We start from the raw sequence: 24,932 nt of genomic DNA, 5'->3' as shown, positions 1-24,932 counted from the left end.
TACTACCTACTATTACTAAAATTACTACTATTACTACTATTACTACCTGCTATTACTAAAATTACTACTATTACTACTATTACTACCTACTATTACTACCTACTATTACTACTATTACTACCTACTATTACTACCTACTATTACTACTATTACTAATATTACTACCTACTATTACTACCTACTATTACTAAAATTACTAATATTACTACTATTACTACCTACTATTACTACCTACTATTACTACTATTACTACCTACTATTACTACCTACTATTACTACTATTACTACCTACTATTACTACCTACTATTACTAAAATTACTACTATTACTACTATTACTACCTGCTTTTACTAAAATTACTACTATTACTACTATTACTACCTACTATTACTAAAATTACTACTATTACTACTATTACTAAAATTACTACTATTACTAAAATTACTACTATTACTACTATTACTAAAATTACTACTATTACTACTATTACTAAAATTACTACTATTACTACTATTACTAAAATTACTACTATTACTAAAATTACTACTATTACTACCTACTATTACTACTATTACTACTATTACTACCTACTATTACTAAAATTACTACTATTACTACCTACTATTACTAAAATTACTACTATTACTAAAATTACTACTATTACTACCTACTATTACTAAAATTACTACTATTACTACTATTACTACCTACTATTACTAAAATTACTACTATTACTACTATTACTACCTACTATTACTAAAATTACTACTATTACTACTATTACTACCTACTATTACTACTATTACTATTATTACTACTATTACTACTATTACTACTATTACTACCTACTATTACTACTATTACTACCTACTATTACTACCTACTATTACTAAAATTACTACTATTACTACTATTACTACCTGCTATTACTAAAATTACTACTATTACTAAAATTACTACTATTACTAAAATTACTACTATTACTACCTACTATTACTACTATTACTACTATTACTACCTACTATTACTACTATTACTACTATTACTACTATTACTACCTACTATTACTACCTACTATTACTACTATTACTACTATTACTACCTACTATTACTACTATTACTACTATTACTACTATTACTACCTACTATTACTACTATTACTACTATTACTACTATTACTACCTACTATTACTACCTACTATTACTAAAATTACTACTATTACTACTATTACTACCTGCTATTACTAAAATTACTACTATTACTAAAATTACTACTATTACTACTATTACTACTATTACTACTATTACTAAAATTACTACTATTACTAAAATTACTACTATTACTAAAATTACTACTATTACTACTAGTACTACTATTACTACCTACTATTACTAAAATTACTACTATTACTACTAGTACTACTATTACTACCTACTATTACTAAAATTACTACTATTACTACTAGTACTACTATTACTACCTACTATTACTAAAATTACTACTATTACTACTAGTACTACTATTACTACCTACTATTACTAAAATTACTACTATTACTACTATTACTACCTGCTATTACTAAAATTACTACTATTACTAAAATTACTACTATTACTACTATTACTACTATTACTACTATTACTAAAATTACTACTATTACTAAAATTACTACTATTACTACTAGTACTACTATTACTACCTACTATTACTAAAATTACTACTATTACTACTAGTACTACTATTACTACCTACTATTACTAAAATTACTTCTATTACTACTAGTACTACTATTACTACCTACTATTACTAAAATTACTACTATTACTACTATTACTACTATTACTACCTACTATTACTACTATTACTACTAGTACTACTATTACTACCTACTATTACTAAAATTACTACTATTACTACTATTACTACTATTACTACCTACTATTACTACTATTACTACTATTACTAATATTACTACATGCTATTACTACCTACTATTACTACCTACTATTACTACTATTACTAATATTACTACCTACTATTACTACCTACTATTACTACCTACTATTACTACCTAGTATTACTACTAGTACTACCTGATATTACTACTATTACTACATGCTATTACTACATGCTATTACTACCTACTATTACTACCTACTATTACTACAATTACTACTATTACTACCTACTATTACTACAATTACTACTAGTACTACCTGCTATTACTACTATTACTACTATTACTACTATTACTAAAATTACTACTATTACTACTATTACTACTATTACTACCTACTATTACTACTATTACTACTATTACTACCTACTATTACTAAAATTACTACTATTACTACTATTACTACCTACTATTACTACTATTACTACTATTACTACCTACTATTACTACCTACTATTACTACCTACTATTACTACCTACTATTACTAAAATTACTACTATTACTAAAATTACTACTATTACTACCTACTATTACTAAAATTACTACTATTACTACTATTACTACTATTACTACCTACTATTACTACTATTACTACTATTACTACCTACTATTACTAAAATTACTACTATTACTACTATTACTACCTACTATTACTACCTACTATTACTACCTACTATTACTACCTACTATTACTACCTACTATTACTACCTACTATTACTAAAATTACTACTATTACTACCTACTATTACTACTATTACTACCTACTATTACTACTATTACTACCTACTATTACTAAAATTACTACTATTACTACTAATACTACCTACTATTACTAAAATTACTACTATTACTACTATTACTACCTACTATTACTAAAATTACTACTATTACTACCTACTATTACTACCTACTATTACTACAATTACTACCTACTATTACTACTATTACTACTATTACTACCTACTATTACTACTATTACTATCTACTATTACTACTATTACTACCTACTATTACTACTATTACTACCTACTATTACTACTATTACTACTATTACTACCTACTATTACTACTATTACTACCTACTATTACTACTATTACTACTATTACTACTATTACTACTATTACTACCTACTATTACTACTATTACTACCTACTATTACTACTATTACTACCTACTATTACTACTATTACTACTATTACCACCTACTATTACTACTATTATTACTATTACTACTATTACTAAAATTACTACTATTACTAAAATTACTACTATTACTACTAGTACTACTATTACTACCTACTATTACTAAAATTACTACTATTACTACTAGTACTACTATTACTACCTACTATTACTAAAATTACTTCTATTACTACTAGTACTACTATTACTACCTACTATTACTAAAATTACTACTATTACTACTATTACTACTATTACTACCTACTATTACTACTATTACTACTAGTACTACTATTACTACCTACTATTACTAAAATTACTACTATTACTACTATTACTACTATTACTACCTACTATTACTACTATTACTACTATTACTAATATTACTACATGCTATTACTACCTACTATTACTACCTACTATTACTACTATTACTAATATTACTACCTACTATTACTACCTACTATTACTACCTACTATTACTACCTAGTATTACTACTAGTACTACCTGATATTACTACTATTACTACATGCTATTACTACATGCTATTACTACCTACTATTACTACCTACTATTACTACTATTACTACTATTACTACCTACTATTACTACAATTACTACTAGTACTACCTGCTATTACTACTATTACTACTATTACTACTATTACTAAAATTACTACTATTACTACTATTACTACTATTACTACCTACTATTACTACTATTACTACTATTACTACCTACTATTACTAAAATTACTACTATTACTACTATTACTACCTACTATTACTACTATTACTACTATTACTACCTACTATTACTACCTACTATTACTACCCACTATTACTAAAATTACTACTATTACTAAAATTACTACTATTACTACCTACTATTACTAAAATTACTACTATTACTACTATTACTACTATTACTACCTACTATTACTACTATTACTACTATTACTACCTACTATTACTAAAATTACTACTATTACTACTATTACTACCTACTATTACTACCTACTATTACTACCTACTATTACTACCTACTATTACTACCTACTATTACTACCTACTATTACTAAAATTACTACTATTACTACCTACTATTACTACTATTACTACCTACTATTACTACTATTACTACCTACTATTACTAAAATTACTACTATTACTACTATTACTACCTACTATTACTAAAATTACTACTATTACTACTATTACTACCTACTATTACTAAAATTACTACTATTACTACCTACTATTACTACCTACTATTACTACAATTACTACCTACTATTACTACTATTACTACTATTACTACCTACTATTACTACTATTACTATCTACTATTACTACTATTACTACCTACTATTACTACTATTACTACCTACTATTACTACTATTACTACTATTACTACCTACTACTACTACTATTACTACCTACTATTACTACTATTACTACTATTACTACTATTACTACCTACTATTACTACTATTACTACCTACTATTACTACTATTACTACCTACTATTACTACTATTACTACTATTACCACCTACTATTACTACTATTACTACTATTACTACTATTACTACCTACTATTACTAAAATTACTACTATTACTACCTACTATTACTACCTACTATTACTACCTACTATTACTACTATTACTACCTACTATTACTACTATTACTACCTACTATTACTACTATTACTACCTACTATTACTACCTACTATTACTACTATTACTACCTACTATTACTACCTACTATTACTACCTACTATTACTAAAATTACTACTATTACTACCTACTATTACTACTATTACTACTATTACTACCTACTATTACTACTATTACTACTAGTACTACTATTACTACTATTACTACCTACTATTACTACTATTACTACTATTACTACCTACTATTACTACTGTTACTACCTACTATTACTAAAATTACTACTATTACTACTATTACTACTATTACTACTATTACTACTATTACTACTATTACTACCTACTATTACTACTATTACTACTATTACTACCTACTATTACTACTGTTACTACCTACTATTACTAAAATTACTACTATTACTACTATTACTACCTACTATTACTACTATTACTACCTACTATTACTAAAATTACTACTATTACTACTATTACTACTATTACTACCTACTATTACTACTATTACTACCTACTATTACTACCTACTATTACTAAAATTACTACTATTACTACTATTACTACTATTACTACCTACTATTACTACTATTACTACCTACTATTACTACCTACTATTACTAAAATTACTACTATTACTACTATTACTACTATTACTACCTACTATTACTACTATTACTACCTACTATTACTACCTACTATTACTAAAATTACTACTATTACTACTAGTACTACTATTACTACCTACTATTACTACTATTACTACTATTACTAAAATTACTACTATTACTACCTACTATTACTACTATTACTACTATTACTACCTACTATTACTACTATTACTACCTACTATTACTACTATTACTACCTACTATTACTAAAATTACTACTATTACTACTATTACTACCTACTATTACTACCTACTATTACTACTATTACTACCTACTATTACTACCTACTATTACTACTATTACTACCTACTATTACTACCTACTATTACTAAAATTACTACTATTACTACTATTACTACCTGCTATTACTAAAATTACTACTATTACTACTATTACTACCTGCTATTACTAAAATTACTACTATTACTACCTACAATTACTACTATTACTACTATTACTACCTGCTATTACTACTATTACTACTATTACTACCTACTATTACTACTATTACTACCTACTATTACTACTATTACTACCTACTATTACTACTATTACTACCTACTATTACTACTATTACTACCTACTATTACTACTATTACTACCTACTATTACTACTATTACTACCTACTATTACTACTATTACTACCTACTATTACTACTATTACTACCTACTATTACTACTATTACTACCTACTATTACTACCTACTATTACTAAAATTACTACTATTACTACTATTACTACCTGCTATTACTAAAATTACTACTATTACTACTATTACTACCTACTATTACTACCTACTATTACTACTATTACTACCTACTATTACTACCTACTATTACTACTATTACTAATATTACTACCTACTATTACTACCTACTATTACTAAAATTACTACTATTACTACTATTACTACCTACTATTACTACCTACTATTACTACTATTACTACCTGCTATTACTAAAATTACTACTATTACTACTATTACTACCTACTATTACTAAAATTACTACTATTACTACTATTACTAAAATTACTACTATTACTAAAATTACTACTATTACTACTATTACTAAAATTACTACTATTACTACTATTACTAAAATTACTACTATTACTACTATTACTAAAATTACTACTATTACTAAAATTACTACTATTACTACCTACTATTACTACTATTACTACTATTACTACCTACTATTACTAAAATTACTACTATTACTACCTACTATTACTAAAATTACTACTATTACTAAAATTACTACTATTACTACCTACTATTACTAAAATTACTACTATTACTACTATTACTACCTACTATTACTAAAATTACTACTATTACTACTATTACTACCTACTATTACAAAAATTACTAATATTACTACTATTACTACCTACTATTACTACTATTACTACTATTACTACTATTACTACTATTACTACCTACTATTACTACTATTACTACCTACTATTACTACCTACTATTACTAAAATTACTACTATTACTACTATTACTACCTGCTATTACTAAAATTACTACTATTACTAAAATTACTACTATTACTACTATTACTACTATTACTACTATTACTAAAATTACTACTATTACTAAAATTACTACTATTACTAAAATTACTACTATTACTACCTACTATTACTACTATTACTACTATTACTACCTACTATTACTACTATTACTACTATTACTACTATTACTACCTACTATTACTACCTACTATTACTACTATTACTACTATTACTACCTACTATTACTACTATTACTACTATTACTACTATTACTACTATTACTACCTACTATTACTACTATTACTACTATTACTACTATTACTACCTACTATTACTACCTACTATTACTAAAATTACTACTATTACTACTATTACTACCTGCTATTACTAAAATTACTACTATTACTAAAATTACTACTATTACTACTATTACTACTATTACTACTATTACTAAAATTACTACTATTACTAAAATTACTACTATTACTAAAATTACTACTATTACTACTAGTACTACTATTACTACCTACTATTACTAAAATTACTACTAGTACTACTAGTACTACTATTACTACCTACTATTACTAAAATTACTACTATTACTACTAGTACTACTATTACTACCTACTATTACTAAAATTACTACTATTACTACTAGTACTACTATTACTACCTACTATTACTAAAATTACTACTATTACTACTATTACTACCTGCTATTACTAAAATTACTACTATTACTAAAATTACTACTATTACTACTATTACTACTATTACTACTATTACTAAAATTACTACTATTACTAAAATTACTACTATTACTACTAGTACTACTATTACTACCTACTATTACTAAAATTACTACTATTACTACTAGTACTACTATTACTACCTACTATTACTAAAATTACTTCTATTACTACTAGTACTACTATTACTACCTACTATTACTAAAATTACTACTATTACTACTATTACTACTATTACTACCTACTATTACTACTATTACTACTAGTACTACTATTACTACCTACTATTACTAAAATTACTACTATTACTACTATTACTACTATTACTACCTACTATTACTACTATTACTACTATTACTACTATTACTACTATTACTACTATTACTAAAATTACTACTATTACTACTATTACTACCTACTATTACTAAAATTACTACTATTACTACCTGCTATTACTACTATTACTACTATTACTACTATTACTACTAGTACTACTATTACTACTATTACTACTATTACTACTATTACTACTATTACTACCTACTATTACTAAAATTACTACTATTACTACCTACTATTACTACTATTACTACTAGTACTACTATTACTACCTACTATTACTAAAATTACTACTATTACTACTATTACTACTATTACTACCTACTATTACTAAAATTACTACTATTACTACCTACTATTACTACTATTACTACTAGTACTACTATTACTACCTACTATTACTAAAATTACTACTATTACTACTATTACTACTATTACTACCTACTATTACTAAAATTACTACTATTACTACCTACTATTAGTACTATTACTACCTACTATTACTAATATTACTACTATTACTACCTACTATTACTACTATTACTACCTACTATTACTACCTACTATTACTACTATTACTACTATTACTACCTACTATTACTACCTACTATTACTAAAATTACTACTATTACTACTATTACTACCTGCTATTACTAAAATTACTACTATTACTACTATTACTACCTACTATTACTAAAATTACTACTATTACTACCTACTATTACTACTAGTACTACTATTACTACCTACTATTACTAATATTACTACTATTACTACCTACTATTACTACTAGTACTACTATTACTACCTACTATTACTACTATTACTACTATTACTACCTACTATTACTACTAGTACTACTATTACTACCTACTATTACTAAAATTACTACTATTACTACTAGTACTTCTATTACTACCTACTATTACTAAAATTACTACTATTACTACTAGTACTACTATTACTACCTACTATTACTAAAATTACTACTATTACTACTAGTACTACTATTACTACCTACTATTACTAAAATTACTACTATTACTACTAGTACTACTATTACTACCTACTATTACTACTATTACTACTAGTACTACTATTACTACCTACTATTACTAAAATTACTACTATTACTACTATTACTAAAATTACTACTATTACTACTATTACTAAAATTACTACTATTACTACTATTACTAAAATTACTACTATTACTACTATTACTAAAATTACTACTATTACTACCTACTATTACTACTAGTACTACTATTACTACCTACTATTACTACTATTACTAAAATTACTACTATTACTACTATTACTACTATTACTACTATTACTAAAATTACTACATTTACTAAAATTACTACTATTACTAAAATTACTACTATTACTACTAGTACTACTATTACTACCTACTATTACTAAAATTACTACTATTACTACTAGTACTACTATTACTACCTACTATTACTAAAATTACTACTATTACTACTAGTACTACTATTACTACCTACTATTACTAAAATTACTACTATTACTACTAGTACTACTATTACTACCTACTATTACTAAAATTACTACTATTACTACTAGTACTACTATTACTACCTACTATTACTAAAATTACTACTATTACTACTAGTACTACTATTACTACCTACTATTACTAAAATTACTACTATTACTACTAGTACTACTATTACTACCTACTATTACTAAAATTACTACTATTACTACTAGTACTACTATTACTACCTACTATTACTAAAATTACTACTATTACTACTATTACTACTATTACTACCTACTATTACTACTATTACTACTAGTACTACTATTACTACCTACTATTACTAAAATTACTACTATTACTACTATTACTACTATTACTACCTACTATTACTACTATTACTACTATTACTACTATTACTACTATTACTACTATTACTAAAATTACTACTATTACTACTATTACTACCTACTATTACTAAAATTACTACTATTACTACCTACTATTACTACTATTACTACTATTACTACTATTACTACTATTACTACTAGTACTACTATTACTACTATTACTACTATTACTACTATTACTACTATTACTACCTACTATTACTAAAATTACTACTATTACTACCTACTATTACTACTATTACTACTAGTACTACTATTACTACCTACTATTACTAAAATTACTACTATTACTACTATTACTACTATTACTACCTACTATTACTAAAATTACTACTATTACTACCTACTATTACTACTATTACTACCTACTATTACTACTATTACTACTATTACTACTATTACTACCTACTATTACTACTATTACTACCTACTATTACTACTAGTACTACTATTACTACTATTACTACCTACTATTACCACTATTACTACTATTACTACTATTACTACCTACTATTACTAAAATTACTACTATTACTACCTACTATTACTACTAGTACTACTATTACTACCTACTATTACTAATATTACTACTATTACTACCTACTATTACTACTAGTACTACTATTACTACCTACTATTACTACTATTACTACTATTACTACCTACTATTACTACTAGTACTACTATTACTACCTACTATTACTAAAATTACTACTATTACTACTAGTACTTCTATTACTACCTACTATTACTAAAATTACTACTATTACTACTAGTACTACTATTACTACCTACTATTACTAAAATTACTACTATTACTACTAGTACTACTATTACTACCTACTATTACTAAAATTACTACTATTACTACTAGTACTACTATTACTACCTACTATTACTACTATTACTACTATTACAAAAATTACTACTATTACTACTATTACTACTATTACTACTATTACTACTATTACTACTATTACTACTATTACTACCTACTATTACTACTAGTACTACTATTACTACCTACTATTACTACTATTACTACTATTACTAAAATTACTACTATTACTACTATTACTACTATTACTACTATTACTACCTACTATTACTACTATTACTAAAATTACTACTATTACTACTATTACTACTATTACTACTATTACTACCTACTATTACTACTATTACTACTGTTACTACTATTACTACTATTACTACCTACTATTACTACTAGTACTACTATTACTACCTACTATTACTACTATTACTACTATTACTAAAATTACTACTATTACTACTATTACTACTATTACTACTATTACTACTATGACTACCTACTATTACTAAAATTACTACTATTACTACCTACTATTACTACTATTACTACTATTACTAAAATTACTACTGTTACTACTAGTACTACTATTACTACCTACTATTACTACTATTACTACTATTACTACCTACTATTACTACCTACTATCACTACTAGTACTACTATTACTACCTACTATTACTAAAATTACTACTATTACTACTATTACTAAAATTACTACTATTACTACTATTACTAAAAGTACTACTATTACTACTAGTACTACTATTACTACCTACTATTACTAAAATTACTACTATTACTACCTACTATTACTAAAATTACTACTATTACTACTATTACTACCTACTATTACTACCTACTATTACTAAAATTACTACCTGCTATTACTACTATTACTACCTACTATTACTACCTACTATTACTACCTACTATTACTACCTACTATTACTACCTACTATTACTACCTACTATTACTACCTACTATTACTACCTACTATTACTACTATTACTACCTACTATTACTACTAGTACTACTATTACTACCTACTATTACTACTAGTACTACTATTACTACCTACTATTACTACTAGTACTACTATTACTACCTACTATTACTAATATTACTACTATTACTACCTACTATTACTACTAGTACTACTATTACTACCTACTATTACTAATATTACTACTATTACTACTATTACTACCTACTATTACTAAAATTACTACTATTACTACCTACTATTACTACTAGTACTACTATTACTACTATTACTACTATTACTACCTACTATTACTAATATTACTACTATTACTACCTACTATTACTAATATTACTACTATTACTACCTACTATTACTACTAGTACTACTATTACTACTATTACTACTATTACTACCTACTATTACTACTATTACTACCTACTATTACTACCTACTATTACTAATATTACTACTATTACTACCTACTATTACTAATATTACTACTATTACTACCTACTATTACTACCTACTATTACTAATATTACTACTATTACTACCTACTATTACTGATATTACTACTATTACTACCTACTATTACTAATATTACTACTATTACTACCTACTATTACTACCTACTATTACTAATATTACTACTATTACTACCTACTATTACTAATATTACTACTATTACTACCTACTATTACTAATATTACTACTATTACTACTATTACTACCTACTATTACTAATATTACTACTATTACTACCTACTATTACTACCTACTATTACTAATATTACTACTATTACTACTAGTACTACTATTACTACCTACTATTACTAATATTACTACTATTACTACCTACTATTACTACCTACTATTACTAATGTTACTACTATTACTACCTACTATTACTACTAGTACTACTATTACTACCTACTATTACTAATATTACTACTATTACTACCTACTATTACTACTAGTACTACTATTACTACCTACTATTACTAATATTACTACTATTACTACCTACTATTACTACTAGTACTACTATTACTACCTACTATTACTAATATTACTACCTACTATTACTACTATTACTACTATTACTACCTACTATTACTACTATTACTAATATTACTACCTACTATTACTACCTACTATTACTACTATTACTACTATTACTACCTACTATTACTACTATTACTACCTACTATTACTACTATTACTACTATTACTACTATTACTACTATTACTACCTACTATTACTACTATTACTACTATTACTACTATTACTACTATTACCACTATTACTACCTACTATTACTACTATTACTACTATTACTACTATTGCTACTATTACTACTATTACTACTATTACTACTATTACTACCTACTATTACTACTATTACTACTGGTACTACTATTACTACTATTACTACTATTACTACTATTACTAAAATTACTACTATTACTACCTACTATTACTACTATTACTACCTACTATTACTACTATTACTACTATTACTACTATTACTACTAGTACTACCTGCTATTACTACTATTACTACCTACTATTACTACTAGTACTACTATTACTACTATTACTAAAATTACTACTATTACTACCTACTATTACTACTATTACTACCTACTATTACTACTATTACTACTAGTACTACCTACTATTACTACTATTACTACCTACTATTACTACTATTACTACTATTACTACTATTACTACTATTACTACTATTACTACTAGTACTACCTGCTATTACTACTATTACTACCTACTATTACTACTATTACTACCTACTATTACTACTATTACTACCTACTATTACTACTATTACTACCTACTATTACTACTATTACTACTAGTACTACCTACTATTACTACTATTACTACCTACTATTACTACTATTACTACTATTACTACTATTACTACTATTACTACTAGTACTACCTGCTATTACTACTATTACTACTATTACTACTATTACTACTATTACTACTATTACTACTATTACTACTAGTACTACCTACTATTACTACTATTACTACTATTACTACTATTACTACTAGTACTACCTGCTATTACTACTATTACTACCTACTATTACTACTAGTACTACTATTACTACTATTACTAAAATTACTACTATTACTACCTACTATTACTACTATTACTACCTACTATTACTACTATTACTACCTACTATTACTACTATTACTACCTACTATTACTACATGCTATTACTACATGCTATTACTACCTACTATTACTACCTACTATTACTACTATTACTACCTACTATTACTACTATTACTACCTACTATTACTACTATTACTACCTACTATTACTACATGCTATTACTACATGCTATTACTACCTACTATTACTACCTACTATTACTACTACTACTAATATTACTACCTACTATTACTACTAGTACTACCTGCTATTACTACTATTACAACCTACTATTACTACCTGATATTGCTAATATTACTACCTACTATTAATACCTACTATTACTACTATTAATACCTGCTATTACTACTATTACTACCTCCTATTACTACCTACTATTACTACCTACTATTACTACCTACTATTACTACCTACTATTACTACCTACTATTACTACCTCCTATTACTACCTACTATTACTACCTACTATTACTACCTCCTATTACTACCCACTATTACTACTATTACTACTATTACTACTAATACTACCTACTATTACTACCTCCTATTACTACCTCCTATTACTACCTCCTATTACTACCTACTATTACTACCTACTATTACTACCTACTATTACTACTATTACTACTATTACTACTATTACTACTATTACTACCTACTATTATTACCTTCTATTACTACCTACTATTACTACCTACTATTACCACCTACTATTACTACCTACGATTACTACCTCCTATTACCACCTACTATTACTACCTACTATTACTACTATTACCACCTACTATTACTACTATTACTACCTACTATTACTACTATTACTACCTACTCTTACTACTATCCATGCCTACTATTACTACCTACTATTACTACTATTACTACCTACTATTACTACTATCCCTGCCTACTATTACTACCCACTATTACTAGTATTACTACCTACTATTACTACTATCCCTGCCTACTATTACTACCTACTATTACTACTATTACTACCTACTATTACTACCTACTATTACTACTATCCCTGCCTACTATTACTACCCACTATTACTAATATTACTACCTACTATTACTACTATTACCACCTGCTATTACTACTATTACTGCCTACTATTACTGCCTACTAGTACTACTATTACTACCCACTATTACTACTGTTGCCACCTACTATTACTACTGTTACCACCTGCTATTACTATTATTACTGCCTACTATTACTACCTACTATTACTGATATTGCTATCTACTACTATTACTACTATTACTACCTACTATTACTACTGTTACCACCTGCTATTACTATTATTACTGCCTACTATTACTACCTACTATTATTGATATTGCTATCTACTACTATTACTACTACTGTTACCACCTGATATTACTATTATTACTACCTACTATTGCTGATATTACTACCTACTACTATTACTACTATTACCACCTACTATTACTATTATTACTACCTGCTATTGCTACCTACTATTACTACTATTACTACCTACTATTACTACCTACTATTACTACCTACTATTACTACTATTACTACCTACTATTACTACTATTACTGCCTACTAGTACTACCTACTATTACTACCTACTATTACTACTATTACTACTATTCCTGCCTACTAGTACTACCTACTATTACTACCTACTATTACTACTAATAATAATAATCACAGTGGTTGTAGACGTGCAACACGTCAGTACCTCAGGAGTAAATGTCAGTTGGCTTTCCATAGCCGAGCATTCAGTTAGAGACAGCAGGTGCAGTAGAGAGAGAGAGGGAGGGTCGAAAACAGAATGTCCGCGACAAGGTAGCACGTCCGGTGTACAGGTATTACTACCTACTACTACCACCTACTATGTAGCCTAGTGGTTAAAGCGATGGGCTAGTAACCGGAAGGTTGCTGAATCGAATCCCTGAGCTGACAACATAAACATCTGTCATTCTTCCCCTGAACAAGGCAGTTAACCCACTGTTCCCTGGCCACCGAAGGCGTGGATGTTGATTAAGGCAGCCCTCCTGAACAAGGCAGTTAACCCACTGTTCCCTGGCCACCGAAGGCGTGGATGTTGATTAAGGCAGCCCTCCTGAACAAGGCAGTTAACCCACTGTTCCCTGGCCACCGAAGGCGTGGATGTTGATTAAGGCAGCCCTCCTGAACAAGGCAGTTAACCCACTGTTCCCTGGCCACCGAAGGCGTGGATGTTGATTAAGGCAGCCCCCTGAACAAGGCAGTTAACCCACTGTTCCCTGGCCACCGAAGGTGTGGATGTTGATTAAGGCAGCCCCCTGAACAAGGCAGTTACCCCACTGTTCCCTGGCCACCGAAGGCGTGGATGTTGATTAAGGCAGCCCTCCTGAACAAGGCAGTTAACCCACTGTTCCCCGGGCGCCGAAGGCGTGGATGTTGATTAAGGCAGCCCCCTGAACAAGGCAGTTAACCCACTGTTCCCTGGCCACCGAAGGCGTGGATGTTGATTAAGGCAGCCCTCCTGAACAAGGCAGTTAACCCACTGTTCCCTGGCCACCGAAGGCGTGGATGTTGATTAAGGCAGCCCCCTGAACAAGGCAGTTAACCCACTGTTCCCCGGGCGCCGAAGGCGTGGATGTTGATTAAGGCAGCCCCCTGAACAAGGCAGTTAACCCACTGTTCCCCGGGTGCCGAAGGCGTGGATGTTGATTAAGGCAGCCCTCCTGAATAAGGCAGTTAACCCACTGTTCCCCGGGCGCCGAAGGCGTGGATGTTGATTAAGGCAGCCCCCTGAACAAGGCAGTTAACCCACTGTTCCCCGGGCGCCGAAGGCGTGGATGTTGATTAAGGCAGCCCTCCTGAACAAGGCAGTTAACCCACTGTTCCCCGGGTGCCGAAGGCGTGGATGTTGATTAAGGCAGCCCCCTGAATAAGGCAGTTAACCCACTGTTCCCTGGCCACCGAAGGCGTGGATGTTGATTAAGGCAGCCCCCTGAATAAGGCAGTTAACCCACTGTTCCCTGGCCACCGAAGGCGTGGATGTTGATTAAGGCAGCCCCCTGAATAAGGCAGTTAACCCACTGTTCCCCGGGCGCCGAAGGCGTGGATGTTGATTAAGGCAGCCCCCTGAACAAGGCAGTTAACCCACTGTTCCCCGGGCGCCGAAGGCGTGGATGTTGATTAAGGCAGCCCTCCTGAACAAGGCAGTTAACCCACTGTTCCCCGGGTGCCGAAGGCGTGGATGTTGATTAAGGCAGCCCCCTGAATAAGGCAGTTAACCCACTGTTCCCTGGCCACCGAAGGCGTGGATGTTGATTAAGGCAGCCCCCTGAATAAGGCAGTTAACCCACTGTTCCCTGGCCACCGAAGGCGTGGATGTTGATTAAGGCAGCCCCCTGAATAAGGCAGTTAACCCACTGTTCCCTGGCCACCGAAGGCGTGGATGTTGATTAAGGCAGCCCCCTGAACAAGGCAGTTAACCCACTGTTCCCTGGCGCCGAAGGCGTGGATGTTGATTAAGGCAGCCCTCCTGAACAAGGCAGTTAACCCACTGTTCCCTGGCCACCGAAGGCGTGGATGTTGATTAAGGCAGCCCTCCTGAACAAGGCAGTTAACCCACTGTTCCCTGGCCACCGAAGGCGTGGATGTTGATTAAGGCAGCCCCCTGAACAAGGCAGTTAACCCACTGTTCCCTGGCCACCGAAGGCGTGGATGTTGATTAAGGCAGCCCCCTGAACAAGGCAGTTAACCCACTGTTCCCTGGCCACCGAAGGCGTGGATGTTGATTAAGGCAGCCCCCTGAACAAGGCAGTTAACCCACTGTTCCCTGGCCACCGAAGGCGTGGATGTTGATTAAGGCAGCCCCCTGAACAAGGCAGTTAACCCACTGTTCCCTGGCCACCGAAGGCATGGATGTTGATTAAGGCAGCCCCCTGAACAAGGCAGTTAACCCACTGTTCCCCGGGCGCCGAAGGCGTGGATGTTGATTAAGGCAGCCCCCTGAACAAGGCAGTTAACCCACTGTTCCCCGGGCGCCGAAGGCGTGGATGTTGATTAAGGCAGCCCCCTGAACAAGGCAGTTAACCCACTGTTCCCCGGGCGCCGAAGGCGTGGATGTTGATTAAGGCAGCCCCCTGAATAAGGCAGTTAACCCACTGTTCCCCGGGCGCCGAAGGCGTGGATGTTGATTAAGGCAGCCCCCTGAACATGGCAGTTAACCCACTGTTCCCCGGGCGCCGAAGGCGTGGATGTTGATTAAGGCAGCCATAGCCGAGCATAGCCGAGCTGCACCTCTCTGATTCAGAGGCGTTGGGTTAGTTGCGGGAAGACACATTTCAGTTGAATACATTTCAGTTGAACAACAGATTAAGTATCCCTTGCCTACTGTTGCTAACAACCATTACTAAATAAAGCCAACAATTGTTTACATTCTGTTTTTATTGAAACCTTCTTGATGATAAATCCATGGTGTTTCAGGACCAAAGGTCCCCTGGGAGATCCAGAGTGTATCAGAGGAATCCTCATAGACGCTGCCAAACATCTGCAATCACTCAAGTTTGGAATCTGGAAAAAGATGGCAGACATTGTCCAATGGGGTGAGTATTGGCTACACAATTTTTTTTCTCACAGCTATTCGTGCAAATTCCAAAAACCATTTCGATAGTTTTGGTATCCAGAAACAAATCTCCCATGCGACAGACTCATGCGACAGACTACCATTTTGATCAGGTAGAGAAAAGGTTGTTATACATAAACAAAATGTATGTTTGTGCAACCTGTTGATACAGAGCTCAGTGGTGCAGTCAGACAATCAGTCAGCCAGTCAGTCAGACAGTCAGTCAGACAATCAGTCAGACATTCAGTCAGACATTCAGTCAGACAGTCAGTCAGACAATCAGTCAGACATTCAGTCAGACATTCAGTCAGACATTCAGTCAGTCAGTCAGTCTGTCAAACATTCAGTTAAACAGTCAGTCAGACATTCAGTTAAACAGTCAGTCAGACATTCAGTCAGACAGTCTGTCAGGCAGCCTGTCAGGCAGTCAGTCAGACATTCAAAACATGTTTTTGGATTCCAATTGTCAAAAAATGTAATGAATATATCTGTATGCTGCTCTACCAATTAACACACTCCTTCTGCTCTACCAATTAACACACTCCTTCTGCTCTACCAATTAACACACTCCTTCTGCTCTACCAATTAACACACTCCTTCTGCTCTACCAATTAACACACTCCTTCTGCTCTACCAATTAACACACAACTTCTGCTCTACCAATTAACACACTCCTTCTGCTCTACCAATTAACACACTCCTCTGCTCTACCAATTAACACACAACTTCTGCTCTACCAATTAACACATTCCTTCTGCTCTACCAATTAACACACAACTTCTGCTCTACCAATTAACACACTCCTTCTGCTCTACCAATTAACACACTCCTTATGCTCTACCAATTAACACACTCCTTATGCTCTACCTGTCACAATGGCGTGTATAAGTGGCAGAGGAAGTCAGGCGCAGGAGAGTCAAAATAGAGTGTAGCATGGAGTACTTTAATAAAAGTCCCAGTAATTAGCTCCATAACACTCACGGAAAAATATAATACAAAATCTGGGTACGAAGACCCATCGCACACCTATACACAAAACACACAACACTTGACAACGAACAATCTCTGACAAACACATGAAGGGAAACAGAGGGTTAAATACACAACAGGTAATGAATGGGATTGACAACAGGTGTGTGGGAAGACAAGACAAAACCAATGGAAAATGAAAAGTGGATCGATGATGGCTAGAAGGCCGGTGAAGTCGACCGCCGAACACCGCCCGGACAAGGAGAGGTAACGACTTCGGTAGAAGTCGTGACACTACCAATTAACACACTCCTTCTGCTCTACCAATTAACACACTCCTTCTGCTCTACCAATTAACACACTCCTTCTGCTCTACCAATTATCATACTCTGTAGTAATAGATGTTTCTCCTCCTTCCAGTCCCCATAACCCTGGACCCCAACACAGCCCAGTCCAACCTCAGCTTCTCTAAGGAGTTCAGCAGCGTGAGGTACAGCAGAAAGAAGCTCCTGCCAGACAACCCCGAGCGCCTCACTAGCCGCATCTCTGTCCTGGGAGCTACAGGATTCACCTCCGGAAGACACAGCTGGACCGTAGAGGTGGGCCAGAGCAGAGACTGGTACATCGGAGTCGCCCGAGAGTCCATCAAACGCAAGTCCACCATCTTCCTCAACCCTGCTGAGGGATTCTGGGTAATCGGGTTGTGTAACGGGGAGACGTACTGGGCCCAGACGTCCCCGCGGACGCGCCTGGAGGTGAAGAGAGAGAGGAAGCCGTGGAGAATCACTATAGAGCTGGACTACGACCGAGGGAAGGTGCTGTTTCTGAACACAGTAGACTCAACGCTGATACACGTGTTCAAAGAGAAGTTCACTGAGAGGATCTTTCCTTATTTTGCTCCTGGGATGTATGATGAGGGAAACACCTCCAGTCCCCTGACCATCTGTCCCCTGACTATATCTATAGAGGTACTGAACCAGATTATACTACCATAACACCTCCCGTAACCCTGACCATCTGTCCCCTGACTATATCTATAGAGGTACTGGACCAGATTATAATACCATAACACCTCCAGTCCCCTGACCATCTGTCCCCTGACCATCTGTCCCCTGACTATATCTATAGAGGTACTGGACCAGATTATAATACCATAACACCTCCCGTCCCCTCAACATCTGTCCCCTGACCATCTGTCCCCTGACCATCTGTCCCCTGACCATCTGTCCCCTGACTATATCTATAGAGGTACTGAACCAGATTATAATACCATAACACCTCCCGTCCCCTGACCATCTGTCCCCTGACCATCTGTCCTCTGACTAGCCATTTGTAATCACCATCACTCTTCAGTACTCAAGTGTGCAAAAGATGAATAGTCGACCATATTATAATTATAGCCATTGATAAAGGTCAGAGGTCAGAAAATGTTTAGTAGCAAACCAGCTAGTGGATCTTGTGTATTTGTGACCATGCGTGTTTATAATAAACTTTGTGTATTTATAGAAGGTACCCGTATATGCTGTATTTATAGAAGATACCCGTATATGCTGTACTAATAGAAGGTACCCGTATATGCTGTATTTATAGAAGATACCCGTATATGCTGTATTTATAGAAGGTACCCGTATATGCTGTACTTATAGAAGATACCCGTATATGATGTACTAATAGAAGATACCCGTATATGCTGTACTTATAGAAGATACCCATATATGATGTACTAATAGAAGATACCCGTATATGATGTACTAATAGAAGATACCCGTATATGATGTATTTATAGAAGATACCCGTATATGATGTACTAATAGAAGATACCCGTATATGATGTACTAATAGAAGGTACCCGTATATGCTGTACTAATAGAAGATACCGACAGACAGGTTGAAATAATTTAGCAGTAATCGATTTAATAAAACTATCTATTGGATTTAAAAAGGTCAAAAATCCTCCTCCTCTTTGGGTTTGGTCTTCCTCTACTTGTCCATGTCTTTGAGTTTGGAGTCCAGCTCCCTGTGAAGATAGGTCTTGTTGTTAGGATCTACAGACTTGTCCTCGTGTCCACTACTACCGGCATACAGAACTCCTTCTTTACTGATCCTCATCCTGGCATTGGCCCTGGCTTGGTCTCCACACCATGGAGGAGTTACAACACAGTTACATTTCATAGTAAGAAGAATATAATTGAACTTAGCTGAATAAAAAAGAAAGGAGATTTTCACGTTATGGAGATGTGCGCATATGAAGTGACTATGTTGAGTGTAAAAGTGATCATTTCAAAACCGACAATGTGAGTAAGACCTTTAAACAGGTCAACATTCACAAGGCCGCAGGGCCAGATGGATTACCAGGACGTGTACTCAGAGCATGCGCTGACCAACTGGCAAGTGTCTTCACTGACATTTTCAAACTCTCCCTGTCCGAGTCTGTAATACCAAACATGTTTCAAGCAGACCACCATAGTACCTGTGCCCAAGAACACCAAGGTAACCTGCCTGAATGACTACCGACCCGTAGCACTCACGTCTGTAGCCATGAAGTGCTTTGAAAGGCTGGTCATGGCTCACATCAACACCATTGTCCCAGAAACCCTAGACCCACTCCAATTTGCATACCGCACCAACAGATCCACAGATGATGCAATCTCTATTGCCCTCCACACTGCCCTTTCCCTCCTGGACAAAAGGAACACCTATGTGAGAATGCTATTCATTGACTACAGCACCATAGTGCCCTCAAAGCTCATCACTAAGCTATGGACCCTGAGACTAAATACCTCCCTCTGCAACTGGATCCTGGACTTCCTGACGGGCCGCCCACAGGTGGTAAGGTTAGGTAACAACACATCCGCCACGCTGATCCTCAACACATGGGCCCCTCAGGGGTGCGTGCTCAGTCCCCTCCTGTGCTCTCTGTTCACTTACCTGCATGGCCAGGAACGACTCCAACAACATCATTAAGTTTGCCAATGACACAACAGTGGTAGGCCTGATCACCGACAACGACGAGACAGCCTATAGGGAGGAGGTCAGAGACAGGACAACCACCTCTCCCTCAACGTGATCAAGACAAAGAAGATGATTGTGGACTACAGGAAAAGGAGGACCGAGCACACCCCCATTCTCATCGACAGGGCTGTAGTGGAGCAAGTTGAGAGCTTCAAGTTCCTTGGTGTTCACATCACCAACAACTAACATGGTCCAAGCACACCAAGACAGTCGTGAAGAGGGCATGACAAAACCTATTCCCCCTCAGGAGACTGAAAAGATTTGGCATGGGTCCTCATATCCTCAAAAGGTTCTACAGCTGCACCATCGAGAGTATCCTGATGGTTGCATCACCGCCTGGTACGGCAACTGCTCGGCCTCCGACCGCAAGGCACTACAGAGGGTAGTGCGAATGGCCCAGTACATCACTGGGGCCAAACTTCCTGCCATCCAGGACCTCTATACCAGGCGGTGTCACAGGAAAGCCCTAAAAATTGTCAAAGACTCCAGTCACCCTAGTCATAGACTTTTCTCTCTGCTACCGCACAGCAAGCGGTACCAGAGTGCCAAGTCTAGGTCCAAGAGGCTTCTAAACAGCTTCTACCCCCAAGCCATAAGACTCCTGAACACCTAATCAAATGGCTACCCAGACTATTTACATTGCCCCCCCCCCACCCTCTCCCCCTCTTTTACACCGCTGCTACTCTCTGTTGTTATCGTCATTGCATAGTCTCTTTAATAACTCTGCCTACATGTACATATTACCTCAACTAACCGGTGCCACTGCACATTGACTCTGTACCGGTACCCCCTGTATATAGTCTCGCTACTGTTATTTTACTGCTGCTCTTTAATTACTTGTTACTTCTATTTCTTATTCCATATATTTTTTTTAACTGCATTGTTGGTTAAGGGCTCATAAGTAAACATTTCACTGTGAGGTCTACCTACACCTATTGTATTCAGCATTTCACTGTGAGGTCTACTACACCTGTTGTATTCAGCATTTCACTGTAAGGTCTACTACACCTGTTGTATTCAGCATTTCACTGTAAGGTCTACTACACCTGTTGTATTCAGCATTTCACTGTGAGGTCTACTACACCTGTTGTATTCAGCATTTCACTGTGAGGTCTACTACACCTGTTGTATTCAGCATTTCACTGTAAGGTCTACTACACCTGTTGTATTCAGCATTTCACTGTGAGGTCTACTACACCTGTTGTATTCAGCATTTCACTGTAAGGTCTACTACACCTGTTGTATTCAGCATTTCACTGTAAGGTCTACTACACCTGTTGTATTCAGCATTTCACTGTAAGGTCTACTACACCTGTTGTATTCAGCATTTCACTGTAAGGTCTACTACACCTGTTGTATTCAGCATTTCACTGTAAGGTCTACTACACCTGTTGTATTCAGCATTTCACTGTAAGGTCTACTACACCTGTTGTATTCAGCATTTCACTGTAAGGTCTACTACACCTGTTGTATTCAGCATTTCACTGTAAGGTCTACTAAACCTGTTGTATTCAGCATTTCACTGTAAGGTCTACTACACCTCTTGTATTTAGCATTTCACTGTAAGGTCTACTACACCTGTTGTATTCAGCATTTCACTGTAAGGTCTACTACACCCGTTGTATTCAGCATTTCACTGTAAGGTCTACACCCGTTGTATTCAGCATTCCACTGTAAGGTCTACTACACCTGTTGTATTCAGCATTTCACTGTAAGGTCTACTACACCTGTTGTATTCAGCATTTCACTGTAAGGTCTACTACACCTGTTGTATTCAGCATTTCACTGTAAGGTCTACTACACCCGTTGTATTCAGCATTTCACTGTAAGGTCTACACCCGTTGTATTCAGCATTTCACTGTAAGGTCTACACCTGTTGTATTCGGCGCATGTGACTAATACAATTTGATTTGACTTGATGTCTTAAAAATCAAAGCGTATGGTGTGACTATAGGATATTGACGATTTGAGAAAGTCGCAAGAGAAACTTGCCTCAGGCTGTGCAGCTGTTCTCTCATCAAGTGATCATATTTTCACCCATCAGACTATTCTCAATGTAATCTTGTCTTTCGATTTCGAATGGTCCATTATTAAATGGACAGGTGAAGAATACATGGTCCATTATTAAATGGACAGGTGAGGAATACCTGGCCCATTATTAAATGGACAGGTGAGGAATACATGGCCCATTATTAAATGGACAGGTGAGGAATACAAGGCCCATTATTAAATGGACAGATGAGGAATACATGGCCCATTATTAAATGGACA

General features: G+C 33.5%; 1 protein-coding gene across 1 annotated transcript in view; it reads left to right on the top strand.

Annotated features, from left to right (window-relative positions):
• The window catches only part of LOC129854901 (nuclear factor 7, brain-like), a 34,327-nt gene extending 12,725 nt beyond the window's left edge, over nucleotides 1–21,602 (top strand). Inside the window, exons 5-6 of the mRNA XM_055922046.1 lie at nucleotides 18,542–18,660; nucleotides 20,070–21,602. Coding sequence (XP_055778021.1) covers nucleotides 18,542–18,660; nucleotides 20,070–20,644 — 694 coding nt within the window. The 3' untranslated portion in view covers nucleotides 20,645–21,602. The remainder of the gene's footprint in view (nucleotides 1–18,541; nucleotides 18,661–20,069) is intronic.
• Nucleotides 21,603–24,932: the final 3,330 nt, after the last annotated feature.

Source organism: Salvelinus fontinalis, chromosome 5, assembly GCF_029448725.1.
Source record: "Salvelinus fontinalis isolate EN_2023a chromosome 5, ASM2944872v1, whole genome shotgun sequence".
Classification (NCBI taxonomy): domain Eukaryota; kingdom Metazoa; phylum Chordata; class Actinopteri; order Salmoniformes; family Salmonidae; genus Salvelinus; species Salvelinus fontinalis.
Note: the sequence above shows the minus strand (reverse complement) of the source record. Positions and strands in the feature narration are given on the sequence as shown.